General features: G+C 54.3%; 1 protein-coding gene across 1 annotated transcript; it reads right to left on the bottom strand.

Moving 5' to 3' along the window:
- Positions 1 to 2,057: 2,057 nt before the first annotated feature.
- OSBP (oxysterol binding protein) lies at positions 2,058 to 25,672 on the bottom strand. The gene is made up of 14 exons (XM_024219919.3): positions 25,334 to 25,672; positions 14,419 to 14,627; positions 11,091 to 11,341; positions 9,994 to 10,192; positions 9,373 to 9,475; positions 9,001 to 9,055; positions 8,441 to 8,572; positions 7,986 to 8,231; positions 7,635 to 7,755; positions 5,494 to 5,597; positions 5,137 to 5,232; positions 3,636 to 3,808; positions 3,118 to 3,338; positions 2,058 to 3,017 (listed from the first exon to the last, which is right to left on the bottom strand). The coding sequence occupies exons 1-14, from the start codon at positions 25,663 to 25,665 to the stop codon at positions 2,875 to 2,877; spliced, it is 2,385 nt and encodes a 794-aa protein (XP_024075687.2). The 5' UTR covers positions 25,666 to 25,672; the 3' UTR covers positions 2,058 to 2,874.
- Between the last annotated feature and the right edge of the window lie 1,376 nt (positions 25,673 to 27,048).

Raw genomic sequence — 27,048 nt, 5'->3', positions numbered from 1 at the left:
AAGTCCGGACATTTACAAATTCCCCCCGGACGCTATTTTTAGCTCAAGAAGCTGGACATGTCCGGGGGAATCCGGACGAATGGTAACCCTAGACGGGGGGAGGGCAAAAGTTTCCCCACCTAATCCCCCAGCCCAGAGAGGGTCTATAACCCCCACAATTGGTGACCACAGGCCCACCTGCCCACCCCCACCATTGCTTAAAGGAACAGCTTCCAACCAGGGCTGTGTGCATGATGCTAACATGAGCAGGGCCAGTGTGTGAAGGGGGGGGGGGGGGAAGAAATGGGTGGGAGAGGGGACAATAAGGCATTCTGTGGGCAGAGGGACAGGGAATGACCCTCTCCCCCAAATGGAGTAGCCCATGTGCCAGTGGCATAACGTTTTTTGAAAGGAGGCCCTTGTTAAAACATTGCCAGCCCAGCAGTTAATGTTCCTCTCACCCCAAGCCTGTGTGGCCCTGTTTGAACCAGGGGACAGCTGTCCACCACTGCTGAGACTAGGGAGAGCGAAGGGGTATGGGGGCCTAGTCTCCCCTGGCCCTCTCGGCCTATCACCAACCAGCAGAGGAAGAATTGGCAAAAGCCAGGAAGTGGGGGTCCTAGGGAAGCCAAGTGATGATGGAGATGGGAATTGGGGGGGGTTCATTGCCCTCTGCCTGTGATCCCCCCATTGCAAAATCATACCCCTACCCTCAATCTTTCCATAGAGCCTAAGCCCACTCTGCTGGGCAGTGGCATGAAGGGAGCATGTCCTAGCCCTGCAGGCCTCTGTCACCATATACAGCCCACCTGAAGGCCTGCATGCTGAAGAGGGGGAGAGACACACCTACACAAGTCGAGAAGGAAAAGCGGCGGGGGGGGGGGAGGAAGCAGGGTGGCTTCACTCACTCTATGACCTCTCGCTCCAGGTACACAGATGAACTTACCATAACCACAGGGAAAGGGGACTTTGGGACCAACATCCTGATTGCCAGCCCTCTGCAGGAGCAGCTAGCCAAAAAACAGCCCCAAGCCAGGGACCAGTTCAGCCCCAGCAGGGCAGGTCCACATACCAACCCAGCCAAGAGCTGGTCTCCACAGTAAAGCAGCTAGCTGGCTGGCTGGCTGGCAGACGCACACGCACACACCTTTCAGGTTTTTTTAATTTAGTTGTTTTCTTGGAAATAATAAAAAAAAGGAAAAAAACAGTAAGGCAAAAAACCCAAAACTAGCAGTGGAGGGATTCGATTTTTTTTTTTTTTAATTTATTTTTTTTATTTAAATCTACCAGTGTCCCTCCCATGGAAATAGAGGGCCCATGCCCCCTCTGTGCCTTCTCCTGCCCCAAAAAGCAGGGATCGGCTAGCGCTGGGCTTGGCCTCATCTCACCCAGCTGGCGAGAGGGGACCTGCCCCGTCCAGCCAGCAGTCTAGGCACAGGCAGCATGAGCACTGCCCCCTCACCCTGTTGGCAGAGGCAGTGGAGTCGGGGGGGAGGGAGGGGGAGAGAAAAGAACCCAGAATGAAAGATACAAGGAAGGCACCTCAGTGTGTGATTCTGAGCCAGGACTCGGGGCTGCAGAGAGACGCCCCTCTGATTTTGGGGGGCTGGCCCGATTCCTGGCCCTGCCCGATCCTCTCCCGCTATGGCAGCACCTCTGAACCTCAGGATCCAGCTCTGGCCGCTGTCAGTGCCTCCGTCCTCCCTGCTGGAAGGGGCAGGTGACTTTAACGTGGAGGGGAGTGGCCAAGTGGAGCAGGAGGGATGCTAGCCCAAGTGGGCAGGGGCCTACCCAAAGCCAAGTGTGGCTCTGGGCCCAAGCACCACCTCCCCCTCTCACCCAGGTCAGTGCTGTGCCTGAAGGGCTGGGCGGGAGCTCTGCAGAGCTTGGGTACTCACTGTGCAGGAGACATGAGATGGGGGTGTTACAAAAATGGGACCCACTGGGGGGGGGGGGGGGGGAAAGAGAGGCAGAAATCAAACAAAATATTAGCTCTCTCTACATATATATAATATACAGATATATAACAGGCGCTCACTTGGCCAGAGGGATGCTCCACCCCCACAACAGCTCCCCACCTTCCAGAGTGCACATGGGGAGGGGGAAGACGGTGGGGTGCGTTCCTCTTGGTGGGAGAGGAGGTGAGAGCAGAGGGGGTGGGGGTCTCATTGCCCACAGCCCTCTCTGAAATCAGACGGAAAGTTCAGCAGACTGCCTCAAACAGGGTTCTCAGAGAGCAAGGCCAGTCACAGCCTCCGCCTCTGCTCCGGGATGTGGAAGGGAAGCTGCGGCTCTGCATTGCCTCCCGCAACATTCCTCCGTCTCCATGGGCACTCACTAGGCTCCCCTAGCCACTTGGGTGCCCCTAGCTCCCACCTAAGGGAGGGGAGACTGACCCCTCCCCACCAAGATACGAGATACAGGATATCCCCAGCTCCCCCAAACAGCCCCCCCCCATGGGAAGTACATTGGGGTGCTTCTGTTCTGATCCACAGCCCCATTGCGTGCATCCCCTTGTCTAAGGGTGTTAACAAGGGCCAGTCCTTTTCTAACAGCTCCCGAGCTCTTCCCCCCTCAGCTCCCAGAGGGGTCGGGCCGAGCTGGACAGATAGATGGCTGTCTAAGGGAGCTGGGGGACACGGCCATCCGGGGCACAGAGCGCCAGCCCTGGGGATCTAGACATCATCAACATCAGTGTCAATCAGCTAAGGCAACCCAGCCAATCACCGCCACTGGCTTTTGCTTGGGGTGATTGATTTGGAACGAGCGATTGGTTAAGACAGACAGACACTCGAGGAAAGCGCTAGGCAAGGAAGTCACATGATCGGCTGCTTCCCTTCAACCTCCATCCTCTTTCCTTCTCTTCCTCCTGCTGCTGATCCTGCCACTTCCAGCTCAGAAAATGTCCGGGCACGAGCTCCAGTCCTGCTTCTCTTTGCTCTCCCAGTAGCCTCCTCGGTACACATGCGCCAACTCCTTTGTGACAGGGTCCTTCTTCCGCTCGAACCACAGAGCCTTGTAGGGGTCATAGGGAGTGCCTGGAGGGGGAAGGAAGATTTGCAAGAGGGGTGTCAGACACACCAGCACCGCCTGTGGGGGAGGAGAGGGGCAGGGGCCGGGAACCAACAGTCTCCTTACCGTCCTCTGTGGCCTTCATGGCCTCGGCCTCGCGCTTCTTGCGGGAGATGCGCTGCTTCTCCTCCAGCCGCTGCTTCTCGGCGTTGGCCTCATCCCAGCGCCCGTTCTCCATCAGCCTCTGGTCGGGCCGCAGCCGGCTATCGGTGGGGGCAGTGCCGCTCTCGGGGGCGTTGAGCGTCAGCGCCAGCTCGGAGAAGTAGTACATGTTCTCAGCGTTCTTCCTGTGCCGAGGGTGAGACATGGCAGTGGGATGGGACCCATGGAGATCCTGCCACCATGGCATCCTCCCTCCAGCCCTGCTGCCTGCTCCGCCAGTGGGGAGGGGTTTCCCCGTCCCATGGGAATCCCTGATCTCTGCATTGGTTGCCAGTCCTCCCAGCAAAGGAGAAGTGGCCTCAAGTGAGGGGAGCTCCATAGCCCCTGTGGGCAGAGATGGCAAGGCATGAGCCAGCACCTGCTGGACCATCTAGCCCCACCAGTGTCTCAGCCACGCCCCCAGCCCAGCAGCCCTCACTCACGGGAGGGGGTTCCTTTTCCACAGCAGGACCTGACTCTCCTCGGCTCTCTGCCGCCCCTCGGCACCGTTCTCCCCACTGCCTGGCAGCACCTTGAAGCAGTCCATCTTCTCGTCCCAGGTGCCCAGCAGGATAAAGTGCACTTTCCCCGAGGGGTCTGTCACCTCCCCCGTCACCTGCCAGGATGGAGAGTACAAAGTGGGGCACTGGGTGCAGCTGTCTCCCCAGCCACCCAGCACAGATGAGGGAGCTCCCATGTGAGCCTCTAGTGCAGAGGCGGGCAAACTACAGCCTGCGGGCCACATCCGGCCCACGGGACCCTCCTGCCCGACCCCTGAGCTCCTGCCCCGGGAGGCTAGCCCCCGGACTCTCCCCCGCTGTTCCCCTTCCCCCGCAGCATCAACGTGCCATGCCACTGGCGCAATGCTCTGGGTGGCCGGGCAGTGCAGCTGCAGAGCCGTGGCCTGACCCGGTGCTCTGTGCTGTGCGGTGACATGGCTGGCTCCAGCCACAGCCGTGCCGCCAGCCACCGATGCTCCAGGCAGCACGGTAAGGGGGGGGGGTTTGGCTAGAGGGCAGGGGAGTTTGGGGTGGTGGTCAGGGGGCAGGGTTGTGGATAGGGGTCAGGGCGGTCAGAGGGCGGGGAACGGGGGGGGTTGAATGGGTGCAGGGATCCCAGGGGACAGGCAGGAAGGATGGGGGTTTGTTTGGGGCAGCAGGGGGCAATCAGGGGCAGGGGTTTCAGGGGCAGTCAGGGAGAAGAGGTGGTTGGATGGGGGCAGGTGGTTGGATGGGGGCAGGGGGGCATTCAGGAATGAGAGGAAGAGTTGGATGGGGCGTCGGGGGGGCAGTCAGGGGTGGGGGTTCCAGGGGTGGTCAGGGGACAGGGAGCGGGGGTGGGGTGGGGGCCGGGCCACACCTGGCTGTTTGGGGCAGCACAGCCTCCCCTAACTGGCCCTCCATACAATTTCCAAAACCCAATGAGGCCCTCAGGCCAAAAAGTGTGCCCGCCCCTGCTCTAGTGCCGCTCCCAGGAGCCAAAGGAAGCAGCCAGCTGCAGGAGCCAGAATTCACCATATTCCACCTCCCTCCTCCTCGTTAACCCATCATTCCGCTCAGGAGTTGACCAGATTCCTCGCCCCAGACCCACTGCTCCCTCCACAAATTCCCCAGAGCCCATCCACCCCCGGCCCTGTTATCTCAGCGCTCCCATGATCCCAGAGCAACAGCAAGTTGGGATCGGAGCTGAGCCCCAACACCAGGGCTGGCTGCCATGTCATACACCATGTGCTGTCTTCTCCCTCACCTGCCATGGGGCAGCAGCTTACATAGGTCCTTTCCCATCCTGTCTCCCCCTCTGCGCCCCACAGCACCTGGCCCTTTTATTCTCTCCCCTCCTCTATCCCCCAAGGCCCTCTACTGCACTGCCCTGGTGAGCACTGCGCCCTGCTCGGGGTGGGGAAGGAGACTCGGGATGAGGATGAACCATGAGTCTCCCTCTTACCTTTCTGGCCACGTCCCGGGAGAAGTAGCTGTAAGGAACAAACTTGAGATTGCACTTGTCGCCAGTCTTGTGATTGATGATTTCGATCTCGCCGGACTGTGGGGGAGAAAGGTTTGGGTTAACTAGGCTCAGCGATACTCACACTTTCCAAGCCCCCACCCCCATGGTAGTAATGGGGAAACTGAGCCACGGCTGTTAGATGCTTAGCCCAAGTCACATGGCTGGAAATAGAACCTAGGGGTCCTGGCTCCCACGGACTTGCCTGCCCCCGGGACCACTGCAGGGCTGGGAACAGAACCCAGGAGTTCTGCCTCCCACTGCTGCCACGTGAACACATTCCCAAACCCGCCTGCTCACCTGGTCTATCCACAGCTTGCCCACTATGATGTTGTGTACTGTGGTGGTCACCTTCTTCCATGTGTAGTGATTTCCGGAGGAGTGGAAGATGCAGTGGATGGTACCTAGAGACGGGGAGGTGGAGGTTGGAACAGCTGTTAGCAGACATCCTCTCCGCGCTGGGACAGGACAAACTTCACCCGCCCACGCCGCAGAAGCACTAAAAAATGGGGGAAGGGAATGGCCAGTCTAACCCCAACAGCTGCCTTACAACGCTGCAGACAGCACACACCTGTGCCCATCCAGGCTTCCCGCCCATCACCAGGAGAGCCCCCAACGCAACACGAACCCGACTTCACCCAGCCCAACACTTAACAGCAACCCAATCTGCTTTTATCTGACAGTCACACGTGCCATGCAATTAGGAAGTACCAAGCTGGCTGTATAGGGAGCTCCTGGCTATTCCAGCCCCAGCCTCTCCCAGCAGGGGGCACTGCAGGGGGCAGGGCAGGAGCGCTGGCTGTGAGGGGGGGAGCTCCCGGCTACTCCAGCCCCAGCCTCTCCCAGAAGGGGGCGCTGTAGGGACCGAGGCGGGGGCGCACTGGATTTGAGGATGTCCCTGCAGGAGCCATAACACTGCTGGGCTCATTCGTTTTCCAATCTCCTCAGAGGTGACCGACTGCGTTCACGCAGTGGCACTTCTTTGTTTTGGTGGTTTCAGCCGGATTTGTGTATTGGCTGTTATGGCGAACACGGTTTCTGGACAGACGCTCGTGCCATGTAACCGATTCCAAGAAGCAGCACACAAGGAGTAGCCAGGGGGCTGAAGGACGGGTCCCAGAGCGTGTCCGATTTCTTGCACAAGGGTTACAAAAGAGCAAGACACTCTCCAGCAAATACTGCAGACGCCTATTTCTCAACAGCTTATAATAAGCTTTCCAGACTTCCAATTGTACAACCAATCCCCCACCACTCTGGAGTTACCGTCCAATTGACTAGAACTCCCTCAGACCCATGATATTCACTGTTCCTTCCACTGGCAAAGAAACTCAGACAACGTGGCCTAGTGGATACGGCTGAGAGTCAGGACACCTGGGTTCTACTCTCAGCCAATGTTCCCTCTAATTTTTTACGTCCATGTGCAGAATGAAGTTTGTTCTGTGCACCAATATGGAAGTGATGTGTGGCAGGGGTGGGGCTGAGGGGTTCGGAGCGAGGAAGGGGGCTCAGGGCTGGGGCAGAGGGTTGGGGTGCAGGGAAGCGAGGGCTGTGGCTGGGGCAGTGGGCTCCAGGGTGGGGCCAGGGATGAGGGGTTCAGGGTGCAGGCTCAGGGCTGAGGCAGAGGGTTGGGGTGCAGGGCTCCGGCTGGTGGTGCGGCCAGGGATGAGGAGTTTGGGGTGCAGGCTGCCCTGGGGCTGCGGCGGGGAGAGAGAGGACTCCCCCCAGCCCTCTCTCGCCACAGCAGCTTGGGGCTGGGGGAGGGGCGCTTCTCCCTGGCCCAGCAGCTGCAGCAGGGCTGGGCTGGGGGAGGGGAGCCTCTCCCCGTCTGCGCGGCCCATTTATAGCCGGCTGTGTGGCTGCACAGCTTAGAGGGAACTTAGCTCCCAGCTGTGCCCCAGCCAGCTGGGTGACCTTGGACAAGTTATGTCCCCTCCCTGTACCTCAGTTCCCACTCTGTAAAATAGGGGTCATGACCCTGATCTCTATGGCTGAAAAGCTCTAGGTCAGAGCTAGGGGTTATAAATGTCACCTTAGCTGTGTGGCTGGGGTTAGCCTGCTGCAATGGCACTTGCTTTGCGCTTTCCAAGCTCCCCACCAGCTCAGACCATTCCCACTATAGAAATGGAGGCCCAGCAGCTGGGTGGCTCACCCAAAATCACTCTGCAATGCAGTGGCGGAGTGGGAATGGATCCCAGGAATCTGGCTCTCTAGTGCCTGTTCCTGCGACGGGCTGGGGCAGCATCTTCACCGCACTCTACCATCCTCCTTCCTGGGCAGCTGACAACACTACAGGAGGGGCTGGAGACCCTCGCTGGCATACAGGGTCACAGCAAGGGAAGCGGAGATGGGAACCCTCACCCAAGGGGCCAGGGAGACACTGCCATGGCCTAAGGAACCCACCCTACCGCCTAGCAGTGGGGGTGCTGGTGGCCAGGACTCACCGAGGGGCATGATGGAGATGTATTTGCCACGGAACTTGCTGGTGATTTTGATCTCCTGGCGAAGCGTCCAGCCGTGCTTGGAGTGAGCATGGTGGGCGGCAGCGGGAGGGTGGTGGCTTACCTGGGAGAGATAAGGGAGGGGATGAGACAGTCGCCAAGGGACCTGTGCCATCATTTGCCACTCCCAAGCCCAGCGCCTGGCTCTCCCTAAGAGAGACAACCGTGGGGACCTGGGGTGGGGTAGGCAGGGATGGCAGCGCTAGGAGCTTCAGCTGGAGGAGATCTCTAAGGAGCCCCAGCACAGACAGCAGGGCAGCCTGGCTTGCCCTCTAGGGCAGAGGCGGTTCACACCTGCTCGCAGAGGGAGCGGTAGCCGTTCTCCTCCAGCCGGTCCAGCTCGAAGGTCTCCCCCAGGAGAGGGTTGAATGGCTTGCTGGTGCGGAAGACGGTGGTGGAGTAAGAGGAGACGGTGAAGGCGGCCACGTAGCAGAGTTGCTCCAAGGAGCTCTCGCACTTGGCTGCTCGGTCCAGCAGCTCGTGGTACTCCAGGTCCTCGGTGAGGCGCTGCAGCATGGACAGAGGCTCGTTGAAGTTCACCTGGGAGCAGGAGAGAGGAGTCAGAGACAGGGGATGAGCCCAGGCCCTTGGCTGCTCAGGGAGCCCCGGCACTGGGAACCCAACAACCTTAGATCAATGGGGCTCATCAACCTGCAGCCTCAGTCCCAGCTGTTCCTCAGAAAACTGGAGGTCACCCTTTTTCAAAGAGCTAGCCCCAGAGCGCCCCCCCCACAGGCTGGGGGACTCACCGGCATGGGGATCTTGGAGAGCTCCTTCCCAATGCAGTTCTTCATGATGCTCCACAGGTTGAGGCTGTAGTTCGGCTTGTTGGGAATCCGAGTTCTCTTCTCCTTTTTGGTGTCCTCTGGCTGATGTTTGTACTGAGGGCAAGACATGGGCAAGACCATGCTGGGATGACCAAGGGAAAGCCAGTCTGCAGATCTCTTCTCAATCTCAACTCCCTCCCTCCCTTCATGTCCTTCTCTTTACCTCCAGCCTCCTTCCATGCAGCTTCCTATGCCTGGGACACCCTCCTTGACCCAGCCCACCAGATCTCCTCCCACTGCACTGCCAGAAGGTCTAGTTCTTCCCCACTCAGCTTTCATGCACTCCCATACCCACAGCCCTGCCTGTTTAGGCTAAACCTGTCAGGCCCTTGGCTTCATGCCTGCTTAAAGCACCCAGCAAGCTCAAGTCATCAGTGCCAGGAACATTCCTTGGGATATCTGCCCATGCCCCCAGACAGCCTCTCTCTCTCTCTGGGGGCTTCCATCAGCAAAAAGACTGCCTGCCCCAGGCACAGAACTACCTGCTCATCGAGGCTGATGTCACTGCTGGCGCCGCTGATGTTGCTGCCGGTGCGTCTGCAGGAAGTAGAGAAAACAAAAGTCAGCACGTTGCACCCCTCAATGCCCTCCCTCCCCCAAGCCAACAGAGGCTTTTCTCAGTCTGAGGCACATTGGAGAGCGGAGGAATGATACAGGACATGGCAGGGAGGTGGAGAGGCCCATGCCATGCTGATAGCTACCCCTCTTCATCACAGTAACCTAGAGTATGGTCCTTACCAGCAGAAGCAGATCTACATGATCATCCACAGACGTACGTGTAGGGAAGGGGCATCCTCCCTGCTAGGCAGAGGAACAGGAGAACGATGCCCGAGACTCAGCCTGAGATCACTCACTTGTGGCCCATGCTCTCTGGCATGGTGATGATCTCCGGTGCATCGAAGAACTCATTATCGTCATCTTCATCACTCAGGTCTCCTTTCCCTGGGCAGCATTCATCTGCAAGAGGGAATGGTGGCAAGCTATACATGAGAGTCTTCAGTCTCCATCTGCCTGGAGCCCAGCAGGAGGCATCATGGGAAGCAGGGCAGGAGTGCTGGCTATAGGGGAGCTCCTGGCTATTTGAGTCCTGACCATTCCCAGCAGGGGGCACTGTATGGACCAAGGCAGAAGTGTTGGCTGTCGCAGAAGCTCCCAGCTATTCCAGCCGCAGCCTCTCCCACCAGACCAGAAGGCACTGTCAGGAGGAGGGCAGCAATACTGCTCTGGGGTGAGCTCCCAGCTACTTCAGTCCTGATCTCTTCCAGCAGGAGCAGGGCAGGAGCCCTTGCTGTAGCAGAAGCTCCCAGCTACTCCAGTCCCAGCCTCTCTCAGCAGGGGGAGCTCTAGAAGGGAACAGTGCATAACAACGGAGAGCTGAGGGAGAGCTCCCAATCACACCAGTCCTTGCATCACCCAGCAAGAGCAACAGCAGACTGCTGCAGTGCAGCCTCAGGGAAGGAGCCCTGCCCTCTGACCTTTAGCAGAGCCCCCGCCTCGGGGGGCGCTGGCTGGCAGCACGGTGGCCCCTCGGAAGGCTCTCTCTAGATGATTGTGCTGCTTGGCCAGCTGCTCCAGGGTCTCCTCCAAACGGATGCGCTGGTCTCGCTCATACTGAAGGGACTTCTGCCACTTCTTGCTGTGCGTCTGCGCCAGCATCAGGAAGTCTCGGCAGGCCTGCAAGGAAGAGCACAGGTCACTGCCACAGCTCTGCACTCCACCCTGCCCTGGGAGCGCTGTGTTAGGCTTAGCGGGGTCTGTTCAGCATGCATCCATAGGCTCCAGATGCCTCTTATTCCCACTAGGGGCAATGCTGCCCCCTTGTGGACAAACAAGAGCTGCAGGGGAATTTTCAAGCCACTGGCAGTGTCCCAGCCACCACCCCAGCTCAAGTGTCCAGCAGCCACCCAGACAATAAGTCTTCTGGCCTGTCAAAACATCACCTTCCTTGTGAGCCCCTATGCTGAGGTTCTGGGGACTAGAGGCAGCTCTGAGGCCAGTGACTCCCTGGCAAGTGCTTGGCAGTTTACAAAGCTGGGACAGCAGGCAGAGAAGTGGAGGGGGCTCCCAGCTGAAGTCACCGTCAGCCCAGTCATTTGAGCGAGCATAGATCCCCATTTCCCTCACAGCCCCAGCTCCCTTTTGGGGACCGGCCCACACTAGGAACCTCTCCCACCCCCAGGGATACATCCTGTAACCAGGTTCCCCATCTCCCTCTGGCACCAGGGCGGCGACACCTCAACCCTCTATGGCCAAATGAGCGATCGCTGAAACACGCCTGCACAGGCCTCAGAAAAATCACTGTACTGAGCTGGAACCCGTAGGTTGCCTGTACTGACTTACATAGGACAATACATCTGCCCTCTGCTCCAAAGATCGCCTTCATTGCAATAGCGATCAGGGCCTTATTGTGTCACACAGACACGGGCCACGGCTGCTTGCCCCACACAGCACATGATCTAGCACGCAAAGTTCCGCACTGATCCGAGAGGCCTCTCCGATCTGGAGCAGCGCATGCCAGGGCGTGTAAACCCTGCAGCTTCGCGCTCCACCCCCTGCCGCTGGCCACACTCACGTTGATCATGGCGTTGGAGGTGATGCGGAAGAGCGTGGCTCGCTCGTTGACCTGCTTGATCTTCTCGTTGCTCTCGGCGGGCAGCTTAAGGGTCTCCAGCTCGCTGAGGGAGCGCTGCAGCGCCGTGCCGTGCTTGGCAATCAGGTCGTTGCACGTGCTCAGGTCCTCCACTTTGCTGGACAGGGTGCGCAGTGTGTTCTGCAGTTCTGTCTTGTCCGTCTGTGACACGGACTCTTCATTATCCGACTCATCTGGGGGGTGGGAGGGGTATCAAGGACAAGCCATGTCACACCCAGCCAGGAAGGGATGCTCAGCACCAACCGGCCACATGTGTTACCAAACCCTCCCCTGCTCCTACATGGTCAGCATTTCCTACATTTTGTCTCCACAAAGTGATGGTAGTAGACTGGACAGCTCAGGGGAAATGGTGCCTCATCCTATCCAATCCTGCTGGAGGTCAGTAATGATTGGATGACAGCTGCTGTCAATGGCTGCTCAGGTTGGAATTGTACCACCCAACCCCTGGCTGGGGCATCAGCAGTGGGGATTGACCCTAGGACCTCTGGTTCTCAAAACATAAGCCGCTCCTGCCTGGACTAAAAGAGCCAGCTCTGTTAGCCATGGCTCCATCTGTGGCCCAGCCTGGCAGCTGGGCTCCCGCACTGCAATCTACAGAAGCAACATCACGAAACTCCAGCTAGTGCTCAAGGGAGAGCCCAATCACTTGGCAAGAATTATTACACCTATGCGCCATGCCAGCTACCAATGTGTCTCAGTTCCTGGTTCTACCCTTGGAGCGGATTAGGTGTTGCCTTTTCCACCCAGGTGACATCTCAGCAGCTGAAGCCCTGGTTGAACTGTTAGGGCAGAGCTTTAGCAGACAGGGGCTTTTGAGCTTTTTTCCTTGGCCTAACAGCATATGTCTGCTGACCCCAGGCAGCTGAGAAAGAGCATGGATTGGAGTTAAAGAGGGAGGGGATTTTTACTCCAGACAGGCTATTTATTGTGCTCCCCTCTCTTTCAAAACAGAATCTGAAATGATTATTCTAAAGCCAGTATGAAAGTAATGGGCAGGGCTGTTCACTGCATAAGCGGCTCCAAGAAGTCTATGTGAAGACACTAGCAGAACAGATCAAGCCAGGAAATCTTAAGGGAAAGCTCTGATCTGACCATGTGGCTGGGAGTCCTGGCATACGAGGTGTGTGTTCAACAGCAAGAGAGCCAACACTACGGTATATATTAGAACTCGGGAAGCAAAGACATTTCAGGAATACCAGAACCCCGAATCCTGGAATTCACGGATAGAGATGGTGGAGATAATGCTAAATCTTGATTACTGTCAGAGTCAATAAAGACCTGACTGCTGATCTTTTAGTGGTCTACGTTGTCCTGAAAAAACAAACAAACAAACAAAAACGAGGTCCAGAAATCCCAAGCAGGCCAACGCAGAGCTACGTTAAATAATTTTATTGGGGTCACTCCCAAAGGCGCCACTCAGGAGTGACACCTCATTGTGCTGGCAGCTGTACATACTGTCCCAAACAGATATAGCTAATCACTTGCTATGTTCATACAGGCTAATCTGGAAAAGGTCTAGAACAGGGGTGGCCAGCCTGAGAAGGAGCCAGAGTTTACCAACGTACATTGCCAAAGAGCCACAGTATTACGTCAGCAGCCCCGCAGCAGCTCCCTCCCCCACCCCCCAGAGCCTCCCGCCCACCACCGGCAGCTCCGCTGATGAGCGCCTCCCCCTTCCTCTCTCCCCGCACTGTTTCGTGGCATGCAGGAGGCTCTGGGGGGGGAAGGGGAGGAGCGAGGGCATGCCAGGCTAAGGGGAGGGGGCGGGAAGGGGTGGAGTGGGGGCAGGGCCTGTGGCAGAGCCAGTGGCAGAGCCAGGGGTTGAGCAGTGAGCACCCGGCACACTGGAAAGTTGGTGCCTGTAGCTCCAACCCTGGAGTCTGTGCCTATACAAGGAGCCACATATTGACTTCTGAAGAGCCACATGTGGCTCCGGAACCACACATGGGCCACCTCTGGTCTAGAAAAATTGGGATATTCTCCCCCCACCTCAAAACTGCAAGTAACCTTTCATTTTCCAGACCTGTTCCATCATTTGTTCTATATTACATGGTGCGAAAGTGACAGCTGCTGCTCAAGCAGCAGTCAGAGGAGACCTGGCATTTTTGTATTAAAGGAGGTAACAGCTGACACTATTAGAGAGATTCAGAGACCATCCGGGAATTCTCACATTGGATCTGAAGTACTGCTCACTGAAAAATGCAGATCTCGCTCCCAATAGTAAAGCTAGAAAACCAATACGCTTGGCGCTAATGTCTACTTCTAAGCAGAGAGGCCAAGAACTCAAATTGTCAGACACAAAATTCAGTCCCTGGGGATGGCCGGACACCTTCCAACAGTGCTGATTTCACTTTTCTGAACATTCCAAACTGCAGCTGCCTGAGCGTGGAGAGATCTTTATGCGCATTCATGCCACAGCCCCAGTCAGCATGAGGCGGTAGCTGAGCCACAGTCAGACCCCTGTATTCCCATGGGAAATAAAATTCAGTGGAGCTAAACACATCAGTCCAGGGGGGAGAACGGCCTCAAAAGCCTCTTGCTGCAGAACATAGCAGCTTAGACATGGGAGGGGGAGCCAGGCAGATTTGTGATACAGACAAACAGGCTATAGTTTTGGAGCTACAGATCTACCAGAGATTGAACAGCCTACTGGGTAAAGCAGAGTCCATTTGCCCTTGGCAACGAGCCCCCAGGCCATGTGTTGCCATGGGGCACTGGGCACGCAGTTCAGCAGGCCCTGAGCAGTGACTGGAGAATCATGGGCTTGGTGCCGGGCAAGGCTGGAGACGCGTGGTCCTTGCCCCGAGGAGCTGAGAATCTAAATAGGATGGAACGAAACATGCCAGGAATCCCAACTGGGTGACGAGTAAAATTGTATTGACCCCCAGGCTACACATCACATCCCTAAAATGGAAAGGTGATTGGTATCTCAAGGTGAAGCATTTGGTGCTGCTTTCAGGTGCGAGGTTCTCATCACCTGCAGCTCCCACGAGAGCTCTGAGCTGGGAGCCACAGGAGTGGGGGAGATACAATTACTTAGGGGGCTCAGATCCCCCCTCCTGACACACAGCACTCCACCCTGGGACCCCAAACCCAATCTAGGAGAGCACTTCCCTGAGAGGAAAGGAATTCAGTCTTTGTGTTCACTCATTCCTAGCTTCCCCCGTGTCCTCTGTACTGCACCACCACTGAGTCCCTCCCTCCTCTTGCATGGCGCTCCCTCGGAGAAGCCGCGCATGGCACCCCTTACCTGATTCAGCCAGCATCTTGACGGCCCTGGCCTTGGCCAGCTCCAGGGCCGTGACCCAGCGCTGCCGCTCCACCTCCGAGCTGGCCTTTAAGTGGTAGGTCTGTGCCCCACCATTGGAGATGATGAAGTTGCAGGAGTCCTCCACAGTGATATTGGCTGTGGCTAGGTTAATGGTCCCACGACAGGTGTGACGCATCTCCGCTTTCGATCTGCAATTATGGTGGAGAAGGTTGGGGAACAAAGGCAAACAATGGGTAACCCAAATCAACACTGAGAGGGGCATCACAGAACCAGATTGCTGGCATGTAAAATTAAGATGGTCGTAGAGGAGTTTTTAAACTAAGGGCAGGGGGAAAGCCGACAGGTCGTGCTGGTGGAGGTGTGGTTCTATATGTGAAAGAAAGCATAGACTGAAATATAGTAAAAATCCTAAATGAATCAAACTGTACTATAGAATCTCTATGGATAGAAATTCCATGTTTGACTAATCAGGGTATAGCAGTAGGAATAAACTACTGACCATGTGACCAGGATGGTGACAGTGCTTGTGAAATGCTCAGGGAAATTAGAGAGGCTGCAAAAACAGAAAACCCAATAATAATGGGGGATTTCAACTATCCCCATATTGACTGGGAACATGTCACCTCAGGATGGGATGCAGAGATAAAATTTCTAAACACTATAAATGACTGCTTCTTGGAGCAGCTAGTCCTGGAACCCGCGGGGGGGGGGGGAGGGGGAGGGGGAGGCAATTCTTGATTTAGTCCTAAATGGAGCACAGGATCTGGTTCAAAAGGTGAACATAGCTGAACCACTAGGTAATAGCAACATGGTGTAATTAAATTTAACCTCCTTGTAGGGGGAAAAAATACCAAAAACAACAAACCACAGTAGCATTTCACTTCAAAAGAGAACTACACAAAAATAAGGAAAATAGTTAAATGGGTATTAAAAGGAACAGTCACAAGAGTGAAATGCCTGCACACTGCATGGAAACTTCTTAAAAACACCATAATAGAGGCTCAAACTATAGGTATACCCCAAACTACAGAAACAGTGAGAGGACCAAACAAAAAAATGCCACCTTGGCTAAGCAATAGTAAAAGAGTCGGTTAGAGATAAAAAGACACCTTTTAAAAATTGGAAGTCAAATCCTTCTGAGGAAACCAGAAAGGAACAAACTCTGGCAAGTCAAGTGTAAAAGTATAATTAGACAGGCTAAACAAAGAATTTGAAGAACAATTAGCAAAAGATTCAAAAACAAAAAAAAACTTTTTTTTTTTTTTTTTTTTTTTTTAAGTACATCAGAAGCAGGAATCTTGTCAATCTCTTGGGCCACTGGATGATCAAAGTGCTAAAGAACCTCTCAAAGAAGACAAGGCTGTTGCAGAGAAGCTAAATGAATTCTTTGCATCCGTCTTCACCGGAGAGTATGTGAAGGAGATTCCCACACCTAAGCCATAACTGTGGTATGTAACTTCAGTCATCTGGAACAGAGGCTGATTTAAGTGATTTAAGGATAGCTAATGTAATACTGATTTTTAAAAAGGCTTCAGAAGCGGTCCTGGCAATTATAGGCCACTAAGCCTAACTTCAGTACCATGCAAATTTGTTGAAACTATAGTAAAGAACAAAATTATTAGACACATAGACGAACACAATATGTTGGGAGAGAATCAACATGGCTTCTGTAAAGGAAATTTTGCCTCACCAATCTATTAAACTTCTTTGATGGGGGGTCAAACATGTGAACAAGGGTGATCTGGTGGATACAGTGTATTTGGATTTTCAGAAAGTCATTGACAAGGTCCCTCACCAAAGACTCCTAAGCAAACCAAGAAGTCATGAGATAAGAGGGAAGATCCTCTCATGGATCAGTAACTGGTTAAAAGATAGGAAACAAAGGCCTTGGCTACACTTGGCAATTCACAGCGCTGCCGCGGCAGCGCTGTGAAGCGCGAGTGTAGTCACGCCGCCAGCGCTGCGAGAGCTCTTTCACAGCGCTGTATGTATTCCACCTCTCCGAGGGGAGTAGCTTGCAGCGCTGCGAGCGAGCGTGCAGCGCTGCAGGCGCTGATTACACTGGCGCTTTACAGCGCTGCGCTCAGGGGGGCGTTTTCATACCCCTGAGCGCAGCAAGTTGCAGCGCTGTACAGCGCCAGTGTAGCCAAGGCCAAAGGGTAGGAATAAATTATCAGTTTTCACACTGGAGAGAAGTAAACAGTGGGTTCCCCCAGGGATTTATACTGGGACCAGAGCTGTTCAACATATTCATAAACGATCTGGGGGGAAAAGGGTAAACAGTGAGGTGGCAAAGTTTGCAGACAAAAAATTATTCAAGATGGTTAAGTACAAAGCTGACTGTGAAGAGTTACAAAGGGATCTCACAAAACTGGGCAAGTGGGTAACAAAATGGCAAATGAATTTCAATGTAGCTAAATCAAACTAATGCACACTGGAAAATATAATCCCAACTATACATACAAAACAATGGGGTCTAGATTAGCTGTTCCGACTTAAAAAAAATAGATCTTGGAGTTATTGTGGATAGTTCTCTGAAAACATCTGCTCAATGTGCACTGGCAGTCGAAAAAGCTAACAATTTTAGGAACCATTAGGAAAGGGCTGGATAGCAAGACAGAAAATACCATGGATTTATATAGTGACATTATGATATGACCACACCTTGAATAAAGTGTGCGGGTCTGGTCGCCTCTTCTCAAAAAAGATAGATTAGAATTGGAAAAAGTACAGAGAAGGGCAACAAAAATGACTAAGGATCTGGAAGTTATTCCAGACGAGGAGAGATTAAAAAGACATGGGCTGTTCAGCTTGGGAAAGAGATGACTAAGAGGAGAGATGACAGAGGTCTATAAATCACGAATGGTGTGGAGAAAGCGAATAAGGAAGTATTATTTATTCCTTCACATAACTCGACAACCAGGGGTCACCCAATGAAATAAATAGGCAGCAGATTTAAAACAAACAAAATGAAGTATTTCTTCACACAACGCACAGTCAACCTGTGGAATTCTTTGCCAAGGGACATTGTGATGACCAAAAGTATAACTCGGTTCAAGAAGAATTAGATAAGTTACTGGAGGATAGGTCCATCAATGGCTACTAGCCAAGATAGTCAAGGACACAACCCCATGGTGTGGGTGTCCCAAGCCTCTGACTATCAGCAACTGGGACTGTATGGTTCACTTGATAATTGCACTGTTCTGTTCATCCCATCTGAAGCATCTGGTGCCAGCCACTGTTGGCAGACAGGATAGTGGTCTAGCTGGACCATTGGTCTAACCCAATATAGCTGTTCTTATGGCATGGCACCATCTCAGCATCCCCCCGTTCCCACAGCATCCCATCCTTTTTCCTAGACAGAACTCCAGAATCAGCCACAGGGGTGGTTGTGGAGTGCCGGGCACCCCATATGCTGGTTATTTATTCTGATTTGAGCTGCCTGCTATGTGGACATTATTAGCCAGACCTCTTCCCTGCCAGCTTTCACTAGCATATGGCAAGCTGCAGAGGCATTTCTCTCTGCCTCTCATGCCACCCCCCACATTGGCAGTGGCTCCCAGTTTGTTCTATTAATGGGTCAGGCCAATCCCCTTTTAAGGGTCTGGGTGGGGAGGCTTTTCTATGCTCATGTGATCTCTACACTGGCAGGCATTTCTATTAATAGGGCAACATCTTGAACTTCATAGAACTGCCTGGTAATTTAGCCCAGCCAGCCGCACACTAGGCAGGCCAGATGGCTGGGGATTTTACGTTCGCTGCTGGGACTCAGCCAGACTGTCGAGCTTTTGGGGGTGTGAAGCCACATTCACCTGGGGCTTAACAGAGTTCACACCAACAGCCTTCGCTCCCAAAGTAAATATTAACCAAGCGGACTAGTGAATTTCCTGACTAGCCACGTCACACTCTGCTGTCAACATGCCCAGTAATGCAGGGTGCGGAGCACGCACAGAACACCCACCACCCAGCAGGAAATTCCAGAGCTGGCCAGGAGAGATGTCCCTGCTAGATCCGGTCCTTTGATCTCACTGATTGGGCAATAGTGATGGGAAGAGAAAGGCCCCCAAATACCATGGCAGAATTAGCATGGCTGGAAGGGTAGGTCCTCTCTTGCCACCCCTTAAGGTCACGGGTCTCTCCCCCCCACAAATAAGTTGAGCCAGCAGGGGACATCACTTTTGGCAAGTACACAGCCTCCCTGCCCTGACAGTCACCTGAGCTTTTCACCAGCCAATCTAGTTATTCAGGCTTCAACCTTTCCCTCCCCCACCCCAGCTCAGGATGAGTTCGAAGTTCCCACTGTATCGCTGTGGTACAATGCAGGGCGATCTCCCTGCCTGCATAACCAAGCAACACCTAGGCAGCCAAGGGCTGACGCACACCCACACCTTCCCCCTGGCTTTAGCAGCTTGGGGCTGGCACACCAAGGAAGCTGATGTAGGTCACCCTCTTGGAGAGGGGGGAGAAGACAACATGGGGGTGAGCTGCTTTATCTCAGGGGCTGCCTCTTTTCCTGAGTACTCCCTAAACCCTGGAAGTCTTTGCTCGAGAGTATCAGACAAGGAGGCTGGGGGAGAGGAACTATGCATTCTCCCCTCCCACACCCCCAGCCGTGTAATATGAGCTTGTGTTGCCAGCTATTCTTACCCTCCAGGCTCTAGTTACTCTATGAATAATACAGGGCTAGCTAGAGGAGAACAGCTAACAAGCAGCCACCCCACCCCAGGTTCAGCCAGGCTGGGCGTCCTTCCTCTGTGTTGTCACTTTAAACAGTTTATAATCAAAATGCCTGCCTGAGACATAACTCCTGAACCATTTGCCTGGGACTTTTCTGAGATGCCACAGGCCTGGTGTCAAGGGTGGGGAGGATAAGTCACTGCCTTCTGTGGATTTAAGCTTTCATTTATTTATGAAATTATGTTTCTAGCCCTTAAGGTTGGGAAGAAAATCCTCCCAACATGACCAAATGCAGGGCTGCCTTCCTGTGGCTGCAGCCTCTCTGTTCCTGGCTTTCCTGAGCATCAGCAGAGTGACATTAACAAGACGCTGGTCAGTTTCATAGCTGCCATTCCCAGCCCTCTGGAACACAGTGAGGGTCTCAAGAATCTCTCTCAGCTACTTGCACTTACATCACCATCTGAGCACCTCACAATCTAACATTCCCACTACACCCCGGAGAAGCTGGGCAGTGCCACTGTGACAGCTGTAAAATAGGGACACACACACAGACTACATGACTTGCTCCAGGTCACATAGGGAGCCTGTGGTAGACCCAAGATTTGAACCTATGTCTCTCAAGTGTCAGGCAAGTATTCTGATCACTGGACTATCCTTCTCTCTTATGCTGCTGCTGGGGAAAGATATAAGCAGAAGCCAGGCCTTGTGGCAGGCCCTCAGGAGGATCCAATGCAGTAAAGGAGCAGACTGGTCCACACCTAAAAATTACATCGATCTAGCTATGTCACTCAGGGCTATGAAAAGTTTCATGCAGAGTGCTGTAGTTAGGTTGACATAACCTTCTGGGGTAGATGCAGCTAGGTGAATAAAAGAATTCGTCCATGGACCTAGTTGCCACCTCTAGGGGATGTGAATTACCTACCTCAAAGGAAAACCCCCCTCTAGAGTCCAGTGCTACAGCGGTAGGGTGACCATATTTCTTATAGTAAAACACGACAGCCAGGGCTCGCTAGAGCTGCCCCCGCCCTTCCCCCATGCAGAGGGCTCGCCCAAGCCGCCCCCAGTTCCCCTCCCCAGAGCTGCCCTCCCCACGCCACCAGGGGCTGACCTGCCGAGCCCTGTGCCGCCTGCTGAGCTCAGCACCACCTGCAGCTGGGGCTGACCTGCTGAGCTCTGTGCAGCCTGGGAGATCAGCTCTGAAGGCAGCTCTGCCCACCAGCAGCAAATTTCTCCACTGTGCTGGCGGGTTACACTGCCTTCAGCTGACCCCCGGGCAGCAGCTGCCACTCTCTGCTCTGCCTTGCAGCTGGGACAAATACCCAGTTTCAGTAAAAAAGTAGGGATGGCTGGGACAGAGTTGAAAAAGGGGACTGCCCCGGCCAAAATGGGACATATGGTCACCCTATACAGTGGGGTAGCTACAGCTGCAAAGCCCCCTCTACAGGACAGTGCTACAGCGGGGTAGCCACAGCTGTAGCATGTGTAGTGTACCCATAGCCCCATACATCCACACTCATAGCAGCTAGCAGGCTGGGGTAGGGGCAGTTTTACGTTCGCTATGAGCCCAACAGTCAGGAGATGGAAGAAAAAAAAAAACCCTTCTCCTTCCCAGTAGCCAGAGGGGCAGGGGTGGGGCTTCAAGCTTGTCAGACATCTACTTGCCAGGGGCAGATTTGAAGGACCCCCATCAAGCGTGGGGGTGGGGCTGGGCTTGGCAGGAGGAACCATCCCCTCCCTCTCTCCAATCTTCAATCCAGGCCTCTGGTAAAGCTTTTAACCCTTGTGCAGGCTCTGGGGCTCAGATGTTAGCTACAGGCAGGGTGTGCAAATAGTTTTGCTCTACCTGCAGATATTTACCATGCAGGTGGCAATGAAATTACTTCTTGGCTGCCCAACACTAAGCACGCAAAGCCAGGTCAGATGGGAGATGTCCAGCAAACCCTGAGGCACTTCAAGCAGTAGTGCGAGCAATTCACGAAGGAATGCCCTCAGGGGCGGTAGTGACTCAAGGCCCCAGTGGGGTGGTGGATACCAGGCTGCACAAGGTGCTGATGTAAGCAGCCCTGGTGATTAAAATCTTATCACACTCCCCACCCCAACCAGGGATGTTGGCCAATTCCAATTCACAGGGCTAGGTAAAGTGATGCTTGAATCCAGTCTAAACACCACTTTGAGATCCTTCAGGACAGATGGGGCTGGAGAAAGATTTAAGTGGATTTTTATAGAAGGCTCTAACGTGCTCACCCTGGTAGAGGAGAGCAGTCCTTATTCCCACCCCAGCACCTTGGAGGGCCCAGGGCACAGAATCCCTCCATCACACACAGTGGCACTTTACCGCCTTGGTACCCACAAGCAGCCAGACTGAGCAGCGTTACACAAGGAGCAGGCTGGAGCGGCCTCGGAGCTCCAACACTCCTGCACTGTCCAAAAGTCAGATGGGGCAGGAGGTGCACATGGCCCCTCTGGCTGTGTGGGCGATGCCCTTGATGCTCCACTCACCCAAACTAGGGAGGACAGAGAGGTTGTTTTCCACTTCCCTCCTGGCGCAAGGCACTGCAGGGCTGGACTGACCACACATCCCCTGAGCTTACACCTCACTGATCCATGCACTTAGAACAATAAATATTTTGTTAAAGCTCAGATTAGTCCCCGAAGGGGGAGGGAACCCAGGAGACATGTTATGGACCAACCGCCATTCAGGGAGCTGCTGTGTGTAGCCTGTGATTCTGGGTAGAGTGTCAACCTAGGGCATGCAAGGCAATGTACGATGGGCTACAAGGGGCTTAGGGTTAGCAGCTGCAAGTGCTACTTATAGGTCACTAGCTCAGTGTGTGTGTAACCCAGTTTAGGTAAGGAAACATGGTGCCATCTCCCAGTTTGGGGAAGGGGAATTAGGGGCTGGCAGCAGGAGGGCTTTGCCAGCAGCTCAGGATGCCCCAAAATTGAGCCGAACAAGGGAACGTGAATGATGTCTGCTCAACGCTCTACCCGCCAAACAGCAGAGCGGTGCTGAGTGAGCACCGAGACTCAGAGTTGGCCTCCTGCCCCTGCAGTTTCCTGACGGGCAACAGCCACCAACCAAAAGAACAAAGGAGTCGCCCTCCCGCTACTTTACCGAATTCTTGGGGCTCTGCTCAGCCAGCTGGGCCTCAGAGGGAATATCAGGAAGAGATGGCCTCAGTACATAAGGGTTATTACTGAGTGAGAGAGGAGGAGAGTTCAGATGGGGCAGCGGTTGGCAGTGAACCCCTCATCTGTAGTTCCAAAGAAGGGATAACATGGGGGAATCTCTCTCCTAAGTGAGGGGAAATTCTGGCCCTGGCAGTAGCTCAGTGAGGAGGAGGGGTCTCTCCCTGGGACAGGGCTGAGCCAATTATGGTACCAAGCCCTTATCTAGCAATTTCATCAGTAGATCTCAAAGTGCTTTACAAAGGTGGTCAGTATCATTACCCACATTTTACTGATGGGGGAAACAAATGGGAAGTGATTTGCCCAAGGTGGCCCAGCAGAGCTGGGTATAGAACCTAGGTCTCCTGAGTCCCAGTCCAGTGCTCTATCCACTAGGCAACACTGCTCTGCTTGTAGCTGGAATAGCTCAGCAACCTGTCACTCTGGGTTTGGATGGGGGAGTGTGGCAGTCCCAGGGAATTAGTGGAGTGACTGGCCCTGGTCACACCCATATCTATAACAGACCAGCAGCACATTGTGCTGGGTGGGGATACGGAAGGGTTTGCCTCTCCCTTGGGGGGGAATGAGGGGGGTTGGGGAGTGACTTCCCATGTCCAAATACCTATAGTAGATGAGGAGTCTGGTGCTCTGCTTGCTCCTGTGTTTGTAGTAGCTAATGAACCCACTGGACTGGATGGGTGTCTCCCTCCGCAGATGCTCAGGAGGTAGGGTCATGGTATCTCTATTAGCTAGAAGCTCTTTGTCTAGAAGAGGGGATGGGAGCAGATCTCCCCCACAGGAGCAGATCTCCCCCACAGGAGCCTCAGTGAGGTTTTCCAGTGCCAGTGTTAGCTGAAAAGCCTGTAGCTACCAAGGGATGGGGATGGGATGGAATCTCCTGGAAGAGGATCTATTTGCTGGAATTTGTAACAAGGATAGAGGGGGTTTCAGGTTAGGTATCCCAGTAGCTGATGAGCCCACTGCTCTGGTGGGTAAGGATAGGAACTGCCAGACTGGAGCAGGTTCAAGGTCCATCTAGTCCCATACTCTGTCTCAGCCAGTGGCCAGCACACAGGAAGATGCAAGAACGCTGCCATGGCAGGAGAGGGATAATCTGTCTCTTACCTTAGGCCTCCTTTCGTCCTAATAAATTTCAGGCTTAAGCCAATCTTTAATATCCCTTCCAAAAATCTTTAATTAATCTGGATGTTCTTAACCTCCATATAGCTGTCCAATCCCTTTTTGAATCTTGCTAAATTCTGAACCTCGATGACTTCATGTGGCAGTGAGTTCCACAGGCTAATACCACACTGGTGTGAAAAAAGTATTGCCTTTGAATGTCCTTTGGTCTAGGGAGGAAGTAGTTCTTCACACAGCGCACAGTCAACTTGTGGAACTCCTTGCCTGAGGAGGTTGTGAAGGCGAGGACTATAACAGCGTTTAAAAGAGAACTGGATAAATTCATGGAGATTAAGTCCATTAATGGCTATTAGCCAGGATGGGTAAGAAATGGTGTCCCTAGACTCTGTTTGTCAGAGGGTGGAGGTAGATGGCAGGAGAGAGATCACTTGATCATTACCTGTTAGGTTCACTCCCTCTGGGGCACCTGCATTGGCCACTGTCGGTAGACAGGATACTGGGCTAGATGGACCTTTGGTCTGACCCAGTACGGCCGTTCTTATGTTTTCCCTTTCTCAAAACCAGTCATTATTTTACAGACTTTTACCACGACCCTTCTCATTCATCTTCTTTCTAAAGTAGCAATCCCAGTCTTTTTAATCTCTCTGCTTGGGAGAGTTATCCAGGCCTTTGATCATTTTCATCATCTTTCTCTGAACTCCCTCTAGTTCTGCTATTCTCTCTCTCTACAGGGGTCTTGCTATACAGGAAGATCCCTGATATTTACAACCATGGAACCTGTTGCTCTTGGGAAACTCTCTCTGTAGGGGTGGCCACCAGTGACTGTAACTGAGGAGCTCATTGCAAAGGTGGGGGGGGACATGACTGGTGTCTCTTCCTAAGGGAAGGCACCGGTAGCAGCTGAGAAACCCACTGTTCAGGGCATAAGCAAGGGTGTTCTCTCTCTTTCCCTAGGGGTTTTGAATCTTCATCACATGTGGGGGCAGGGACCCTGCTACTGAAGGAGTCTGTTGGTCTACATACTTACCTGGCCCATCTTCACCACACCCTTGCAAGGCAGGGTAATATTATTTGCAGTTTATAGATGAGGCACAGAACATTTGGCTTTCCCAAGATCACACACGGAGTCTGTAGTATGGCAGGGAATTGAATGACCCAATCCAGTCCTTTAACTACAAGAACATCCTTCCTTGTGAGGGGCAGAAGGGGAGTAGTCACTATCTGAGTTAATGTATAAATCTTTTGATGCAAGGACAGGAGCTGAGCAGCCCAATGCTGCTTTGGGAGAAGGTGAAATGGGCTCTTCCCAGCGGGTTCTAGACAGGAAGGGGGTTACAGAGCAAGAGTTACAGTACTCGAGGAACCCATTGCTCTGGGTGGGAAAAGGAACCTCTTCATTGGGACATCCCAGACCCAGAGATGTGTCAGTGTGAGGGAAGGGCTGGGATCTATAATAGCTGCAGGGCTAAATCACTCTCCCTAGGGTGGGGTCCCAGTGGGAGGCAGTCCCCAGCACAGTGGGTGCCATGACCTGTAGTATCTCGGGGGACGGGGGCCATGACACAGTGGAGAGGAGCCTGTCTTGCTCAGAAGGGGAAAGAGGGGCTTCCTTGAAGCAGTTTAGGACTCTACTGCTCTAGGGGGAAGGGTCTCACCCATAGCTCAGGGGATGGGATCTACCACTGGGGGTGGGGCAGGGACTCAATAGGCAGGACCTATCTCCAGGGGGGTGTAGGAGGTCAGCACCCATTGCTCTGGGGAAGGTCAGCTCACAAAGCATGAATGATTTCAGGGTCTCAGCCCATTGCTATGGGACAGGAGAGCTGGGGCCCAGCCCGGGGGCGGGGGCTCACCTGTAGCAGCGCCGCAGCCAATTGTTATGGGGCAGGGCTGGGGGGCGGGGTCTCACCTGTAGTAACTCAGCAGTCCGTTGCTCAGCACGAACCAGCGCCGCTGATACCCTTTGATGTAATTGGTCCATTTGAAGAGCCAGCCCTCGCGGGCCGACCCGGAAGCGGAGCTGCCCGACCCGGAAGTGGCTGTCACGCCGCCCGGGCCCGCTCCAACGGGGCATCCGGGCCCGCTGCCGCCGCTCGGTGCCGGCGAGGGGAGCGGGGTGCTGGGGCCGGGCCCGGAGCCTCCGCCGCCTCCCGCGGCCGGTGCCGCGGGTCCGGGCGCCGCCGCTAGGCCTGGCCCAGGCCCAGGCCCGGGCCCCGGCCCCGCCGCCCGCAGCTCCGACATCTCGCGCCGCGTCCGAGAGCTCGTCGCGCCGGAGCCCAAGTGCCCTGCCCCCTCCTCCCTCCGTGCGCTGCGCCGTCACCCGCCCCGCGCGCTACCCATTGGCAGCGCCACCCCTCTCCGGGGGCAGGAGTCCCGCCCACCAGCGCCGCGGCCCCGCCCGTGCGCTCCCATTGGCCTAGCGACCGCTGCTGGGCGGGTCCTGGCATCCTATTGGCTGGCGTTAGCCGTCACTGCCATCCCATTGGCATCGTAGTTCCCCCTTCCCATTGGCTGTTTTGCCTGTTTGTCGCTATCTGCATCCAATGGGGAGATATGGGCGGGGATAAAGTAACGTCACCATAGAGCCGAGAAGTTATTGGTTGCGGGCGGTGCTGATGAGGCAACGCCACACGCTGAGAGGTGATTCATTCTGCGTCTGATTGGCTGGGTAGGCGACAGTGGGCGGGGTCTCCGCCAGCTTAATGTTAGGATTGGCTGACTACACAGGAAGCAGCAGGACTCATGGACGTGTCCAAGCCAGGGTCTCGGTGACCTCTGACCCGTGACCCTGAGTTACTCTCATCCTGGGATGCCAATCTCTGATCCTTGACCTGTCCCCAGGGCCAGGACCCCAGCATGCCCCACCGGTGTCCCCATCTGCTAGGTCTGGACCCTTTGAGGCCCCAAGTCACAGCTGGGCAAATGGGCCCAGGATGGCAATGGACTCTGCCAATGTCAGATGGCTGTCTGTGGCAGAGCCGGGAACGGATCCCCAGTGTCCCAATCAAATCCCCTCAGACACCCAGGCTCCTAAACCTCCATCTGAAAAGGATGGCATAAGAGTGGATTAAAGCCAGGCTGCTCCCCCAACCCTGCATGGATTTGTCCCACCAAGCTGTTCCACATCAGGGGAAATCCACACAGACCCTGGCCAAACAGTTGACCATAAATTAGAGGCAGAAAGTAGGAGACATGCAGGGCCAGGAAAAGAGAGCATGACATGAGGGTATATTCTGCTTGTCACGACCAAAATATGAGGAAGTTCAAGATAAGGATTTCCCTATCAGCAGTGAGAAAAGACTGTCCACTGAAGAGCAATGAGGGGGGAAAATGCATAATTGTGTAGAAAAGGTGGCAAATGCACCATCATGTAACGCTTCACCTTACCGCCCAGTCAGGATTGGACAATGACTAATGGATGCAGAAAATAATAATATAGGGCTTTTTATCAATAGATGTCAAAGCACCTCAAAATCTTTAATGTATTTCTCCTGCAAACAGCCCTGAGAGGTAGGGCAGTGCTATTATCTCTGTTTTTTGCATATTGGGAACTGAGGCACAGAGACTTGCCCAAGATCACAGAGGAAGTCAGCATCACATGTCAACATATACAAAGTAAATATC

This window comes from Terrapene carolina, unplaced genomic scaffold, assembly GCF_002925995.2.
Source record: "Terrapene carolina triunguis isolate 2854851 unplaced genomic scaffold, T_m_triunguis-2.0 Scaffold90, whole genome shotgun sequence".
Taxonomy (NCBI): Eukaryota; Metazoa; Chordata; order Testudines; family Emydidae; genus Terrapene; species Terrapene triunguis.
Note: the sequence above shows the minus strand (reverse complement) of the source record. Positions and strands in the feature narration are given on the sequence as shown.